The following is a 13,766-nucleotide window of genomic DNA, read 5'->3' on the forward strand; positions in this document are numbered from 1 at the left end:
GGGGTGCACACAGGGTTCACAATGGAAGCCTTGGAAACACTGCTTCCACGGTATTCCTCCCCCGGAGGAATGTTGGTACAAGCTAAGGCACCAAGGAGTGGATCCCCTCCCTTCTCCATATACTCCTCTGGTTAAAAGCACTCTCTTGATCATGGCTGCAGGTGCCAAGAATGCAGAAGCACTTGAAACAAATCAGCTGTATTTTGTACTTTTTATGGATTTATTTGGAAGTGTTATTTACTGCTTTTTGCTAATAAAAAGTATGTACCATATGCAAATGTATCATACACCATATTATAATGTATTAATGAGTAATTTTCTTTTTTCTGAGAAAGTTGAATCTGCCAAAGGTTTTTTTGTTTTTATTCTGATGCCATTTTACTGGGTGCAAGAGTTCAACTATCAATTCTGTATTTAAAGGAGTTATTTGGAGATCAAGCCCATGTGCCATTTATTTGAGCAATAAAATGAATATATGAAAAAGACAAACATGAATACTATGAAATACAAACTAAGGAATTAAAAGCTAAAAATGCTGCATTCTTATTCTATCCCTCATGCTGCACTGATAATGGTCGCTGTGATACTCAACTGTTGGCAACATCACCACAGACAGGTCAAGTCCTGCTGAGGCATGACTGAAAAGTGATTTGTTTTGCTTTTTTTCTCCCCAAGAAGTGACTAATATGTTTTATTAAATTTGAAGATAATATACTACTTCATTGTACAGACTGGCAGCCCATGGAAAGGTGACAACTCAAGCTGACTGTACAAAGGGATGCTACACACCTCTGAAAGCTGTTCTGATTTCTGATCTCTGCTTGGTCATTCTCAGATGTAAGCTGTTCTGATTTCTGATCTCTTCAGATGTATCAGCCAAGTCTCTTTCAGCACTTAAGAGAGTAAATCAATGGTAGCAACATAAACAGCATGTTAGCCAAATGCTGAAACATCCACAGGTGAAACAAAGCTCTCAATATTTTTTTCCAAAGAAAAAAAGAAGGAACATTTTTTCATTTTTTAAAAATAAAATTTTAATACGTGTAAAGTTGTAAAGTGTATTTTACTGTAAATAGCATCTGGGGCATATTTTGTGATGATTTTGTAACAAATTATATGAAAAATATGTAATCATTTTAAGATGTTTAGAAAAACACTTAAACTGTAAACTAAGACACAAATCTGATCCCAATATACAAACAGCATGCTTTTAAGCCAATCAGGGCAAGACCAGCTTTCAGGGGAAGTGACAGCTTCTCAGCACTGAACACAGTATACTAGAGGGCTTTTAGGTCTGCAGCAAACTGCTACTGGTGTAGAAAAATTTGGATAAATTCCATTTACTGCAAGTTAAATCCATAACAACTTGCCAGAAAATCGAGGCTCTCCATTATGTAATTTTAGTCTGTTGAAATATTTTTCTCAAAACTTGTGTGTTATTAACAAAGCTTCTAATTCTAAGTTCCCTGTAGCTATGGTGGTTACCATGTAATGCTAGCAAGCCCCTTTATACAACAGTGGTGTTAACAGGTTTTCAGTTTTTTAGGTCCAGTCACTGGTTGCCTGTTGCTATGGAAACAAGCCCACGGAAAGCACAGCAGGGAAATGATATTTTACCACCCAAGGGGGTGGATCAACTGGAACATGAGAGGTTGAAGACAGCGTATGGTGAGGTTAAATATGCTAATAAGTATGCCAAGTAGGGGTAACTAAGGGAAGGGGAAGAGTACATGGTTTCAAACACTACAGGCCAGGCCTTGCTAAACCTCAGTGTGGCTGCAGTGGTCATGTGAAACTTCAGGGTCTGTAATGATAAAGATGCCTCTGTTACTGTAGATGTCATTTCTTTTTGATGTGTTCTTTTTTTGGACTGCTGTAACTAATACTTTTGTTTTCTTTCTCTTGACCTGGCCTCTTTCTTTCGCTTAACAAATGGAACGCTGTAAAGATGTAAAGCAAAGAGTTCCTGCGTTGCAAAGAAATGGATGTACATAATGTATTAAAAGAATGATTCATAAAGCTTTTATAGGCTTGTGTTTTCCTTTGCTTTTTTCCTTTTGATAATGAACCTCATTAACAATATAATCACATCTCCAGCCACTCTATTAAGGGTCTATGTAGTCTCTTCATCCCACTTCTAATGTGTATGTGTGTATATGTAAATTAACATAAATAATACATTATCAATAAACTTTTATGAGTATGTGTAAATCGTATTATGTAGCCTAACCATGTGAAATGCGATATTAACAGACATATTAATTCTTATTGTGGGCATTGGATCTTTTATAATTAGCAACCACAGGAATCATAAAATGTTAAAAGGCGTTATTACACAGTCTGAAAGGTCAGGGTTTGTTTATAAAGGTGCCAGTGATTAAAGGACACTTACCAGAGGTCTTATCTAGATGTGTGTGTGTGGATAGGGGGCCTACTGAGAGGGTCTTTGGGGACCTGACACCTTTGCCAGACAATTGGGTCAGTGTGGTGCTTGGCAGTGAGACTGTTGTTTGCTTGCACTGTGTGTGCGTGTGTTTTTGGATGTGTGTGTGTGGGGGCTAATGACAGAAAGCTCATGCCAAATAAGTTGTGAAGAAAGCAGTGACATTGTAAGTCTGGAACTGAGAGTAACAAAAGGCATGTGATCTAAAACCAGGGAGCGACAGACAAATACATTAGATTTTTTTGGGTTGTTTATTTAGTGGGTTAAGATTTATAAGCAGCTGTAAAACAGTTTAACAAAATTAACTTTAAATTTCATTTTAACTTTAGCCAATGTAACAGGTCTTTCGAATTACACAACAGTACCACTAGTGCATCATAGTGGTTCCATAGTGATAACAGAGCAGCTCAGAAAGCACCAGTCACAGAGGACATGCTACAGCTGGAAGAGCATTATTTCCCCTAACTGTATCTGCTTCTGAAGCCATGTGCAGGAACCAACATCCTCTAGCTACAAATATTAATATTTATAAATATCACCACTGCTAAAACTGTCTACACTGACTAGCAAAGGAAATAAACAAATAAATAATTAGTCTAAAAGCATTAAAAGATTGATGAATATGTCATCTAAACAAAAAAACATAAAAATTAAATACATTTTTGAAATGAGGCAGGTATGCCCTTGGCAAAAAAGAGGTAGGAAGAATATATAGGTGGAAACAATAGATAAAGTGCAACAGCACTGGTGGGTGTATAGAGCTTAAAAAATCAAAGTAGAAGAATAAGATGATAGGAACTGGTGTGATCCTGTCTATGCTCCTACGGTTGCCAATGGATACAGCAAGCGAGAAATGAGAGAGCTGCTGCGGTCCAGTTACCATGGTGATGGGTTGCAGCTCAGAGCAAGAGAAAAAGAGAAAGAGAAAGAGATGGACAGAGGAACAGAGGAAAGGTGAAGGGGCAGGGAGAGACAGAGAGACCAAAACAAATGACACATACTAAAAGTAATTTACAAAAATGGAGAGACAAAGGAGGGAGAGAGAAAAAAATAGATTATTATTATTATTATTAAATGAGATGAGCGAGAAAGAGAAAGAAAGAAACAAAGAGGGATTGAAGGAGAGAGAAAGACTGTTACAGAGAAAAAAGAATGAGAGGGAGGGTGGAAGGTTAAGAGAGAAACATACTGTGGATTTGGCAGGGACGCTAAGGGAATCAATGGGAGGTATGTGTAGCAGCATGGGGGAAGTTCAGTTCACACATGGAGCCCCAAGACTGTCCTTTAGACACAGAGACCTTCAGAGGCACCTGGACACACAGCAGCAGAAGCAGCACCCACAGCAGACCATCAGACCACTCATAACTGTCCTACATTCGCTAAAGCCTAAATTAAAGTCTACAAGACTATAGTCTGGCCAATTTATAGCACATGCACACAAATGTGTGCACCCCTGCACGCACGCACGCGCACACACACACACACACACACACACACGTATGCACACCTGCATGCACACACATTCAATGTCAATAATGCAATAAACTGTTGTATCATGGTACAATTAATAAAAATGTTATTGTGACATTGATCAAAAGTATCAGAACACATTTAAATATGCTTAGTCACTAAGCAAATTTAGCTTACCAAAGGGCTTAAGTGTTAACAAGGAAGACCTGCTTTGCTTACTCACAGTAAGACTGACTCCAAGACAGTCAATGTACTGTAGGGACTCCATTGTTTCCTTCACTAGAACTGCATTAAACACAATAACAATAACATAAGGCCCTGACAGGCTTCTTGATCTAGGTGTACTGATCAGGAAGTAACATATTCTATACTCACCAGCAAAGTCCTCTACCTGCGAGTCATCCACCTCAAAAAGCAGCTCATCGTGAATCTGAGCAATCAGCCTGGCCACAAACACATAAAGGTAACTGTTCACTTGAGTTTAATTTAATCTCTCTGTGGGAATGGCTCTGACTCCCTGCACATTTCACAGAAATTTTCTAAAAGAACAATCTTGCTTGAACTTCACAGAACCATTTGGGAGATAAAGTTAATGGTTCTTTTGAACAGATACAATGATAACTCTATAATTCTATAAAATAGCTTTTAAAGATGTTAAATGGGTTTAAAAGTAAACTAAGAAGTGCACCTTTAAAATGGCTACATGTATAAGAAAAAACAACAACAACAATAATACTGATTGAAAACAGACTATTACTCTCAATCTAAGATGTCTATCCAGTAACTTGATTCTGACTGCTGTGTCTGCCATCTAGATTGCAACCATCTATATTATTAGATTAGTGAGTCTTTCAGTGCTCACTCCCACTGCCTGGTGAGGAGAGCTACTTGATTGGACCTGGTAAGACCTTCAGCCCATCTAGTGCAGACACAGTGTCTAAGGGTGTTCACGGAATAACGCAGATATGGATAGAAGAAGTGATACTAAGAGATATAAATTAATTAGATCTATCAGACTGCCCTGCCCTGCTCCCAACTGAGTGGTTCACAATAGCTATGGTTCCATCTAAATACTAAATTAAATATAAGCACTAAATTAAATTCTTAATAAACTCAAACAAAAATAAAAAAATATACTTAAAATGTCTTTCACTAGTATGGTGTGTAGGTACAAGTTAATAATATTTGGAAAATTATAATTTATGTTTTGTTTTTGCAAATGGCCACATTTCTTTTACATATATAAAGGCAGCAAATTATAATAGCTAGATCCTGGCACTGCAAATGGCCATTCAATATTAGCATTTACCTTAACTACAGTAGCATATTAAAAAAATCAGGGTAGGGTGTATTGGAGAGATATTTTACAAAGAGCAATTGTAGCTTTTCTGAATGTCCAAAGCTACATGTGAAATGTAGTTCAGAAATGGTCTTGGTCCTTAGTGCAAAGGGTCTTTCACACCAACTCACTACAGACGTATTTTAATCATAGAATCAGCAAGGTAGAATCAGATGATCAGTCATATGACTCTATTCTGTTCCCAGTAGAATATGTCATTTAGCAAATGTCTTTTTATTTCAGAAGATTTTCCATTTGCATCAGGAGTAATTTTTAGTTAGTCAATTTTATTCAGTACAACTGGAAAGCTATTTAAGAGAGAAGTGGGAGTGGGAGAGAAGAGAGGTATAACCAGGTACATGGATCACAAACCCAAAAGGAAGAGTATGGAAACAGCTAAACAGATGCACTACAGGATTTAACAAGCTGATCTCCAGCTAAAGTTCCAGCACTAGGCTGGGAGTCCTCAGTTGTAATGGACAAAGAAGGAAAGATAAAGCAGAGCCTGGCCGTATAGATATCTAAAGGACTAGATAAATGGAAACTGTTGCTGCTTTTCCACCAGCAAAGTGCTGGTGCTCATGCTGGAGTTGGTTCTGGTTCCAGCGAAACAGCGCACTTTTTAAGAATGGACCCGCATTTCCACGGGTTTGAGAACCCCACAATTACATATGTGGATGTAGGCGTTCCATCATCCAGAAACAGAAGTCATATAAAAGACATGGCCATATCACAAGTTTGCATGCATGTTTGCTTCTTCCACAGACCACTAATGATTCATTTCTGCTGCAGTACTCGTGCTTATATGTGTATATGGCGGAAAGGCGGGTAAACCACTTTATGAGGTAACGCTAGGATCCTAACCTTCAGCTACTTGCTTAACAAGTTTGTTGGTTTCAGACCAGCAAGATTATGGGGCCAGAATGGCACCATTCTCTTTCTGGCTGAGAACCTATGATTTTGTGCCAGTGGAAAAGTTATATGTCTGTATGAATGGAAGATGGGTGGATAGATTAATTGATGGATTGGATGGATGGGTGAATATACCTGGCAGTGAGAGTTGTGGATGAGGACACACGTGAGCAGATCTGTATCATGGCCATCTTACAGAGGTCTGCTGCAGAACCTGTTTTTACACACACACACACACACACACACACACACACACACACACACACACGCAAGCAAATGATGATTTCCTAACGAAATCCTAATGAAGGATTTGCAGTGGAAATCTTGATGTATTAAATCACCCTGCATAGATGAATGGAGTGATAACCTGTGCCAGCTCCTTGTACCTTCTTTGCTCTCCAATTTGTTCCATGAGGGTCATATACACAAAGCAACAAACATACACACACACACACACACACTACCTTGTACTACAAAATTGACTGCCTGTCTCTCTGCTTGGTTACGGGTGCCCCAGTCCGCTGAATGGATGTGAGGAAGGGCACGTCGTCGCCCCATTATGGACTTTACATAACCTAGGAACAGTCTCACAAGCACACAAGCACACACACACACACACACACACACACACACACACACACACACTCTAATATAAACTTTCTCTGCCAGCCTGACTCCCTTACACACACACACACACACACATACACACACACACACACACACACACACACACACACACACACACACAAACCCCTGGGTCAGGCAGGACAAAAGGCCTGGCTTTGCAGCTAAAGTCCAACTTCAAAAGGCTTGGTGTTAGACAGAGCTCCCCACTCGGATATGTCTCATTTTCGGAATCCCATAGACGCCAGGTGCAATAGGCCACAAAAAACACCAAACCACCCCCACATATGTGACACCACTTTGAGGAATGTGCCTAGCTAATGTGCAATGTGTGCATGCATGTGTGTGCTTTTGAGATACTGCAACAATGGGCAGAAACAATAACATAATGGCAGGAAAAAATTGCTTTAAAAACCCTTTCCTGGTCATGAATGCTACTAACATTTATACTGTGATGGGATGTGTCTGTTTTGAGATATTAATGTATGGATTTAAGATTAAGTGGTGCTGACTACTGGTGAATCCTTTGCTGAGTAGGTTATTCAGAAACGTACTACCTGACCACTGCGGTACCTTCATTTAAATATAAAAGAGTGTGTTAGTATGTGAGGAGGTATTAATTGGCAGGTGGCTACATGGCTGTTTTGTTACAATACAGAAACAAGTTTCGAGGACAGCTAGACAAATTATGCTGTAGAAGGAGCACTCAGTGGACTGAAACAGCAAAGTCTTGGAAAGCAACAGAATTCTGATTGTAATTGAACTTATCTACACACTCATTTGTAAGGTTATGCAGATACTATGCCAGCAGACAGACTGGCAAGTAGTAATCTCGTCCCCTGCAGGGTCTCTGCTGGCCTGCAAAGATCATGTCCATAACCTTAGACAGTTAATCATGACTTCTTGTATCATGTGAATATATGAACAAGCTGTGCTGTAAATTAACTCTACCGGGCCAGTAGAATTGCCTACCACAAGGGACAAGCTTTACATTAAATCTCTAAAGTGGTTCAAGATGGCTTCAGTTTAGAACTGTGGTGTAACTGGAGTATTAAGGGCAGATGCAACATAGAGGACTAGCTCTTTCACACTGAAGTCTCCAGGTCATTTTTCTTCCTTCCCCAGTGAGACAACGCAGGATTATAAATCCTACCCCCTCTAATCAATCCAGAGAAAGCTGGGTGGAGGCATCACTGCTGGCAATTCAAGATGTGTCCCAAGCAAGCTTAGCTCTCTATTTCCCAGCTGGCCCTGTCTCCCAGAGGAGCCAGGGGAGGAGCTAAGTGAAAAAGACTGCAGGCAAATGGCTGGTAGTGATGACCGACTGCCTCAGGTGATGCAGTGCCAGTCGATAGCTGCAGTATTGACTTTGTAATGGAGGAAAAGGCACCTCATTCGACTCAGCACTTTTATTGGATTCTCACGTGTCCACAGAAAGTTCTAAATTCTGCTGCTGAGGTCTCTCTTGCTAAAATTTATACTACATACAGCAGTTAAGATGGCTGGTATATATTTACTTCACAATGAATTCTTAAATTGTCATTTTTTGCAATATGAATATTGTGAAACTATTACGATGCTGTCATGGTTTTATACTTGATAGCTTCACAATATTGTGTGTATGTGCGTTTGTGTACAGGTTTCTCTACTAATATTTTGTTGAATATATTTAATGTCCAGTTTGGGAAGTGGCCTGAGATCAGTAGGTTAGTTTGTAATAACTGTGCCATGAAAGCACATCCACATATCCACATATACACTTACAAAGTAGGGTATATCCTCACACACAGAACACCACTCACACACAATCGCATACACATTTACCCTGCTAATGCTTACTCATACTCCAACTCACATACAGACATACTCATATACCTACACCAGCAGACTCACACACTCTCTTGCTGTCTCACACACATGTAAAAGCAAGACCGCACGCACACACAAACGCATGCTCATGCACACACACAAGCCAACAGTCTCTCATGTGCACATGCATGAATGCATGTACACAAATGCATGCGTGCACACGCACACACACACACACACACACACACACACACACACACACACACACACACACACACACACCATATTTGTGGCAGTGCTGCACAGTGTGTTGAATGAAGCCCTGCACCTCTCTGTAGGTCTGGAGGAAGCTGTCCTGAAATCTACTGGCCTCTTCAGCACTCACACCCAATATACCAGATAGACGCGCCTTCCCTACAGAGAAACACACAGGCTCAGAGAATCTTACACAGTTGTTATCACTTTGTGACCAAGAAACTGTAAGAAAAGTGCTTATGCAATAAAGCAAGTAATGAACTGAAAGTTTATACAGATATTGAGGAATAGAGAGAATAAAATTGAATGAGCACTGTATTTTCAATAGTGCAAGAGGGAACAGTGAAAAAGAGAGAACACAGGGTGATAGTAAGAGCCTTAGTCTCCCATATGTTGCTATGGCTACAACCACTACTACAGCTATTATGCTGACACATCACCCGATCTTAGTGGCAGCGTTACTGAACTATTATTACTACTCCCACTAGCCAGGGGTCCAGTGCTGCTGGCACCTCACGCTCCACCACCATACTGAGACCTGGTAAATGGAGGATGCTGATTTATTTATTTCTAACACCACCAAAGTGTGATGAAGCTCATTTTCTCTCAGACATTTTTGTGTATCACTTTTTTGCGAGTTTTAGACAGAGATAGGGAGAAAAAAAAAGAGAGAGAGAGACCGAAAGAGAAAGGCAGAAGGAGAGAGGGAGATGGAGAGAGAGGCAGAAAGAGCGAAAAGGGGGGAGAGAATTTCAGATATAGAAAAAATTAGGATAACGGAGGCGGGGGGGGGGGTTTATAGGGAGAAAATAGAATGAGAGCGAAAGCAGCCCACAGTGCAGGTATGTGGGAAGAAGAGGCCATAGGGAAGAGTGCTTATGAGTCACTGGCTCATATTCATCACAACCTCTCTACAGTCCCAGAACATTGTTTAATGCTATTTTGTATGCCCAGAGAGAAGAAACTGCCAGTGAGGCAATACCTTTGGGACAGTCAAATATCTTGATACCTATTGTTAATGTAAGTGAAGTCACTGAATTTATTTGCATTCAGTCACATGCTGTTGAATTTTCCACAATATGATTTAATACATCATTAAGATATAAACTCACTTAAATTAATTTAAACTATTGAGACATTTTAAGGATCTCAAGCCACCCTAGATAGGAAAAGATTTGGGATGTTATTCCAGTCTATTCAAGAGATACATTAGAACTACATTCGAACTTACATTACTTTAGCTGGTCTATGACCTGGTCTCCAATCACGTACCTTGACCAGATCAAATGCATTTAACAATAACATTTAAATAAATAAGGAAGCAAAGCCAGGGCCTAGACAATCCACCAATCCAACAAACTGAAACGTTTTATACATATGGTCCAGTGTGTGTCTATGCATTGTACTTAGAGACAGAGAGAGAGAGAGAGAGAGAGAGAGAGAGAGAGAGAGAGCGCACACACACACACAAAGAAGAGTCATCTTCTTTCACCTAATTACTCGTACCTCTCCTCTAAACCACCCCTCCTTTCACAGAGACACTCAACACATCTGCATATTCTGACCCATTTGTGTGTGTGTGTGTGTGTGTGTGTGTGTGTGTGTGTGCGCGTGTGTATGTTGCATGGCAGACCTCCTTTTAGAACTCTGTTTCCATGGTTATCTATGGAGTCTTGGAACACCTGGGTATGCGCTCTTTTTAATTTCTCTAATTCCACAACAGTCATTCTCTCATGCCCTATTCTCTGTCTGTTTGTCTCTCTCTGTGAAAGTACAGAGAAAGTACGTTTGGGATTTAATGAGCAATAAATTTTTTCACTGGGTTTCATTGATATAAATGTAAAATCAAGAAAACAGAAACAACCAAAATGACCCAAATAGACAAAGCCTAACAGTCACAATACTTCTTCCTCTCACTCAGTTGGGGAGACACATGCACACGCACACGCACACAAAAACAGACACACGTTCTACAGAGAAATCCATTAGCAACCTCTCTCTTAGCTTAACAAGACACACCACATGTCCAGAGGAAAGGTCAGTGCTTCATCTACATTCTTCATCTATGTCTGTCTTCTTCTTTCTATGACTATTTTTCCACCTGCTCACATTCTTACAGGTCCCATTCTTAATGCTAATCTTTGTAGGAACTGAAACACTGCCCCCTACGTGTGCAATAATGTCAACCAACGCTGCAATACACCTTAAAGGGGAGGGGTGAACATGTGGCTTTGAGGATTTACTGAACATGAGGATTTATTGGCAGTTGAATCTGAACCATGTGATATTCACAATGCTAATGTGTAGTGTATTCTTACCAGCTCCATAGATGACTGAGTAGACAATGCGTTTGGCATGCTCCCTATCCTCTGAACTTACTCTGTCTTCATGTATACCCTTCCTAGAGAGGAAGAGACAGACAAACAGCACAGGAAGAGTGTTGGTTATATAAGGAAGTCTTAGATAGCAGTGGTGAGCTGGAGGACACATCATGTGTGACAGTGAGCCAAGCTCCGACTTAAATAGGCTGCACTGGATTAGTGCAGCAACAGCATAACACCAGGCCAACAATCACACTGCGTGGTACATCACAAGCGGAGTCACAGTCAGCAGCAGCAGCAACACACACACACACACACACACACGCGTGCGCACAAACACACACAAACCCACACACACATGTATACAGCAACACACACACAAACTCACAAGCACACACAAAGACTCATCTCAGCACTCACATCCCTCAAATCATCAAATCACACATCATGTGGCAGGGATGCAGTGCTGTCATTGTTACTATAATTATGGATACACTATAGGACACTATGTGCATACCACCAATTAACTTCCATTTCCCCATTCTCCCCCTCAGCCTGACAGCTTGACTCCCCCCCCCCCAATATTCTCAGTTCAACACATTTTTCAAGATGACACCCAAACTGGTGCTTTCTGACACTGCCAGTTCTCACATACAGTACAATGCAAGCACAAACACAGACAGATGAACGCACACGTGTGCACACACACATACACAAACACACAAAGTGTTACACAAATTGCTCTATTAGGTTTGGCATTATGCAATAAAATGGCAATTTCGGATACGTAAAAAAACCCAAAACAAAACAAATCATATGACCTCAGCTTTACCACCAATTGTAGGCAGTGTTAGCGACACCTGTTGGACAGAGGGGTTTATATAATAAACTTCCCCAGCAGTGACTCAACCTGGGATAAAGTACACAAGAATGTTCTAAAAACGAAAACCTGGTTTTTCTGCCCAGGTCTGGATATCTACTGAACACATGTAACAACAAAAGTTACAGCTATCACAAAGTTATAGATATCATACACACTAACTTCAGAAGCAGATTTTTTAGTAGAGGTTTGGATTTGTCAGAACGCCAAACATGACAAGGCAAAACAAAATAAAACACTTGTGATGCTGCTGGCAGATTGTCATGGCAACAGCAGTGACAGCTTTTGAAAGGATGCTGAGATCTGGGCACAAAGTGGCAGTCCGCCCTTACTACAGAGCATGCCCAGAACACACCCACAGGCTGATTTTTGTGTGGATATGTTTGTGCGCTTAGTTTCTCTTTGGTGTCTGAATGAGTGGATGGGTGTGCCTGAATCTCTGTGTTGGTGTGCAGACATCTGTGTGTGTGCATGATTCTCTTTTTGCATCTAAGTTATAAGTGCGTATGTGTGTGCGTATGTGTGTGTGTGTGTGTGTGTGTGTGTGTGTGTGTTTGAGTGTGGACTCACCATTGAGAGGCCAGCATGGTGAAGACGTCTGCTTCAGGATTTTGGAAGATTTTCAAGAGCTCAGGGTCAGACGATAGATGAGCCAATAGACGTAGCTCCACCTGACAGAAATCTACACACACAGAAAATCTGCATTTTTACCAGATACACAATCACCATTTATGGTATTTGTCCCTTAAAGACAAGACATGAAAGAGAAAGCTTCACAGTGTGTGAAAGAAAAAATCTGCATTTTGCAAGAGAGCACATGAGATTAGAGAGGGATTGAGAGAGAAAGAGAGTGAGTGAGCAAAAGAAAAATTAGAAAGAGAATTAGGTACATTTCCATAAAAATGCACATATAAAAATCAGTGTGCGTGTGTGTTGGTATAGCCTCCATCTTTGTCAGCAGGAACAGTAATCCTCCCAGCGGCCTCCCTGTCACATAAAAGAGAATGTGAGAGAGGTTGCACTCACACTGCAGTACCAACTGAGTGGCTGTGTCTGGATTCACACTGCTGAGGCAAAGAGCGCTGACTCACTCTCAAGCGTGCACACACACACACACACACACAGTCTTTGGGTCACTGGTGGTGTGTGATGAGTAATATAGAAGTCTTTCTTTCAAACAAGGACAGTGCAGGGAGAGAGACAAAGAGACATTAGCAGATTCATGAAACAGATTCAATGGTCAGTGTGTACATATAATCAGTGATTACAAAGTCTCATCTAAACCAGTGATTGTGAGAATGTAAATCCAAACTTTTTAAACCTTCTATATACACATGGAAACACACACATCCACACCCAAAGAAAAGCTCATCAATTATAGCAGGGGTGAGAAGGGGTGAGGTGTCACAGAGGCTCCATAGATTAAACTGATTTCACTCATTCTATCTGTCACCATGGTGATTTGTGACTGTGGAATCAAGTTTAATTCCATTTTGGCAGTGAAGTAAAACTCACCTAGATTCAGACCTCAACTCAAACCAATTTCCTTCTGCAAATCCTACTACAGAGGAAAAATTTAATCATCAGCATCTGATCCACACAAGCTCTTCAGTATTGTTTCTTCTCTCCTTAACCCTCCTCCTCTTTCCTCATCTCTTATTCCAGAGGACTTCATCACCTTCTTTGAGGAGAATGTTGCAGCAATCCACCAGT

General features: G+C 40.5%; 1 protein-coding gene across 1 annotated transcript in view; it reads right to left on the reverse strand.

The window, feature by feature from the left end:
- Nucleotides 1-2,697: 2,697 nt before the first annotated feature.
- Nucleotides 2,698-13,766, reverse strand: part of poln (polymerase (DNA directed) nu) — a 40,868-nt gene continuing 29,799 nt past the window's right edge. Inside the window, exons 18-26 of the mRNA XM_081695056.1 lie at nucleotides 12,624-12,735; nucleotides 11,171-11,253; nucleotides 8,880-9,011; nucleotides 6,629-6,739; nucleotides 6,300-6,378; nucleotides 4,289-4,356; nucleotides 4,137-4,198; nucleotides 3,633-3,753; nucleotides 2,698-3,443 (exon numbers count right to left, since the gene is read on the reverse strand). Of these exons, the coding sequence (XP_081551182.1) occupies nucleotides 3,661-3,753; nucleotides 4,137-4,198; nucleotides 4,289-4,356; nucleotides 6,300-6,378; nucleotides 6,629-6,739; nucleotides 8,880-9,011; nucleotides 11,171-11,253; nucleotides 12,624-12,735 (740 nt within the window). The 3' untranslated portion in view covers nucleotides 2,698-3,443; nucleotides 3,633-3,660. The remainder of the gene's footprint in view (nucleotides 3,444-3,632; nucleotides 3,754-4,136; nucleotides 4,199-4,288; nucleotides 4,357-6,299; nucleotides 6,379-6,628; nucleotides 6,740-8,879; nucleotides 9,012-11,170; nucleotides 11,254-12,623; nucleotides 12,736-13,766) is intronic.

Source organism: Electrophorus electricus, chromosome 13 (genome assembly GCF_041902795.1).
Source record: "Electrophorus electricus isolate QZ-2024a chromosome 13, ASM4190279v1, whole genome shotgun sequence".
Taxonomy (NCBI): Eukaryota; Metazoa; Chordata; class Actinopteri; order Gymnotiformes; family Gymnotidae; genus Electrophorus; species Electrophorus electricus.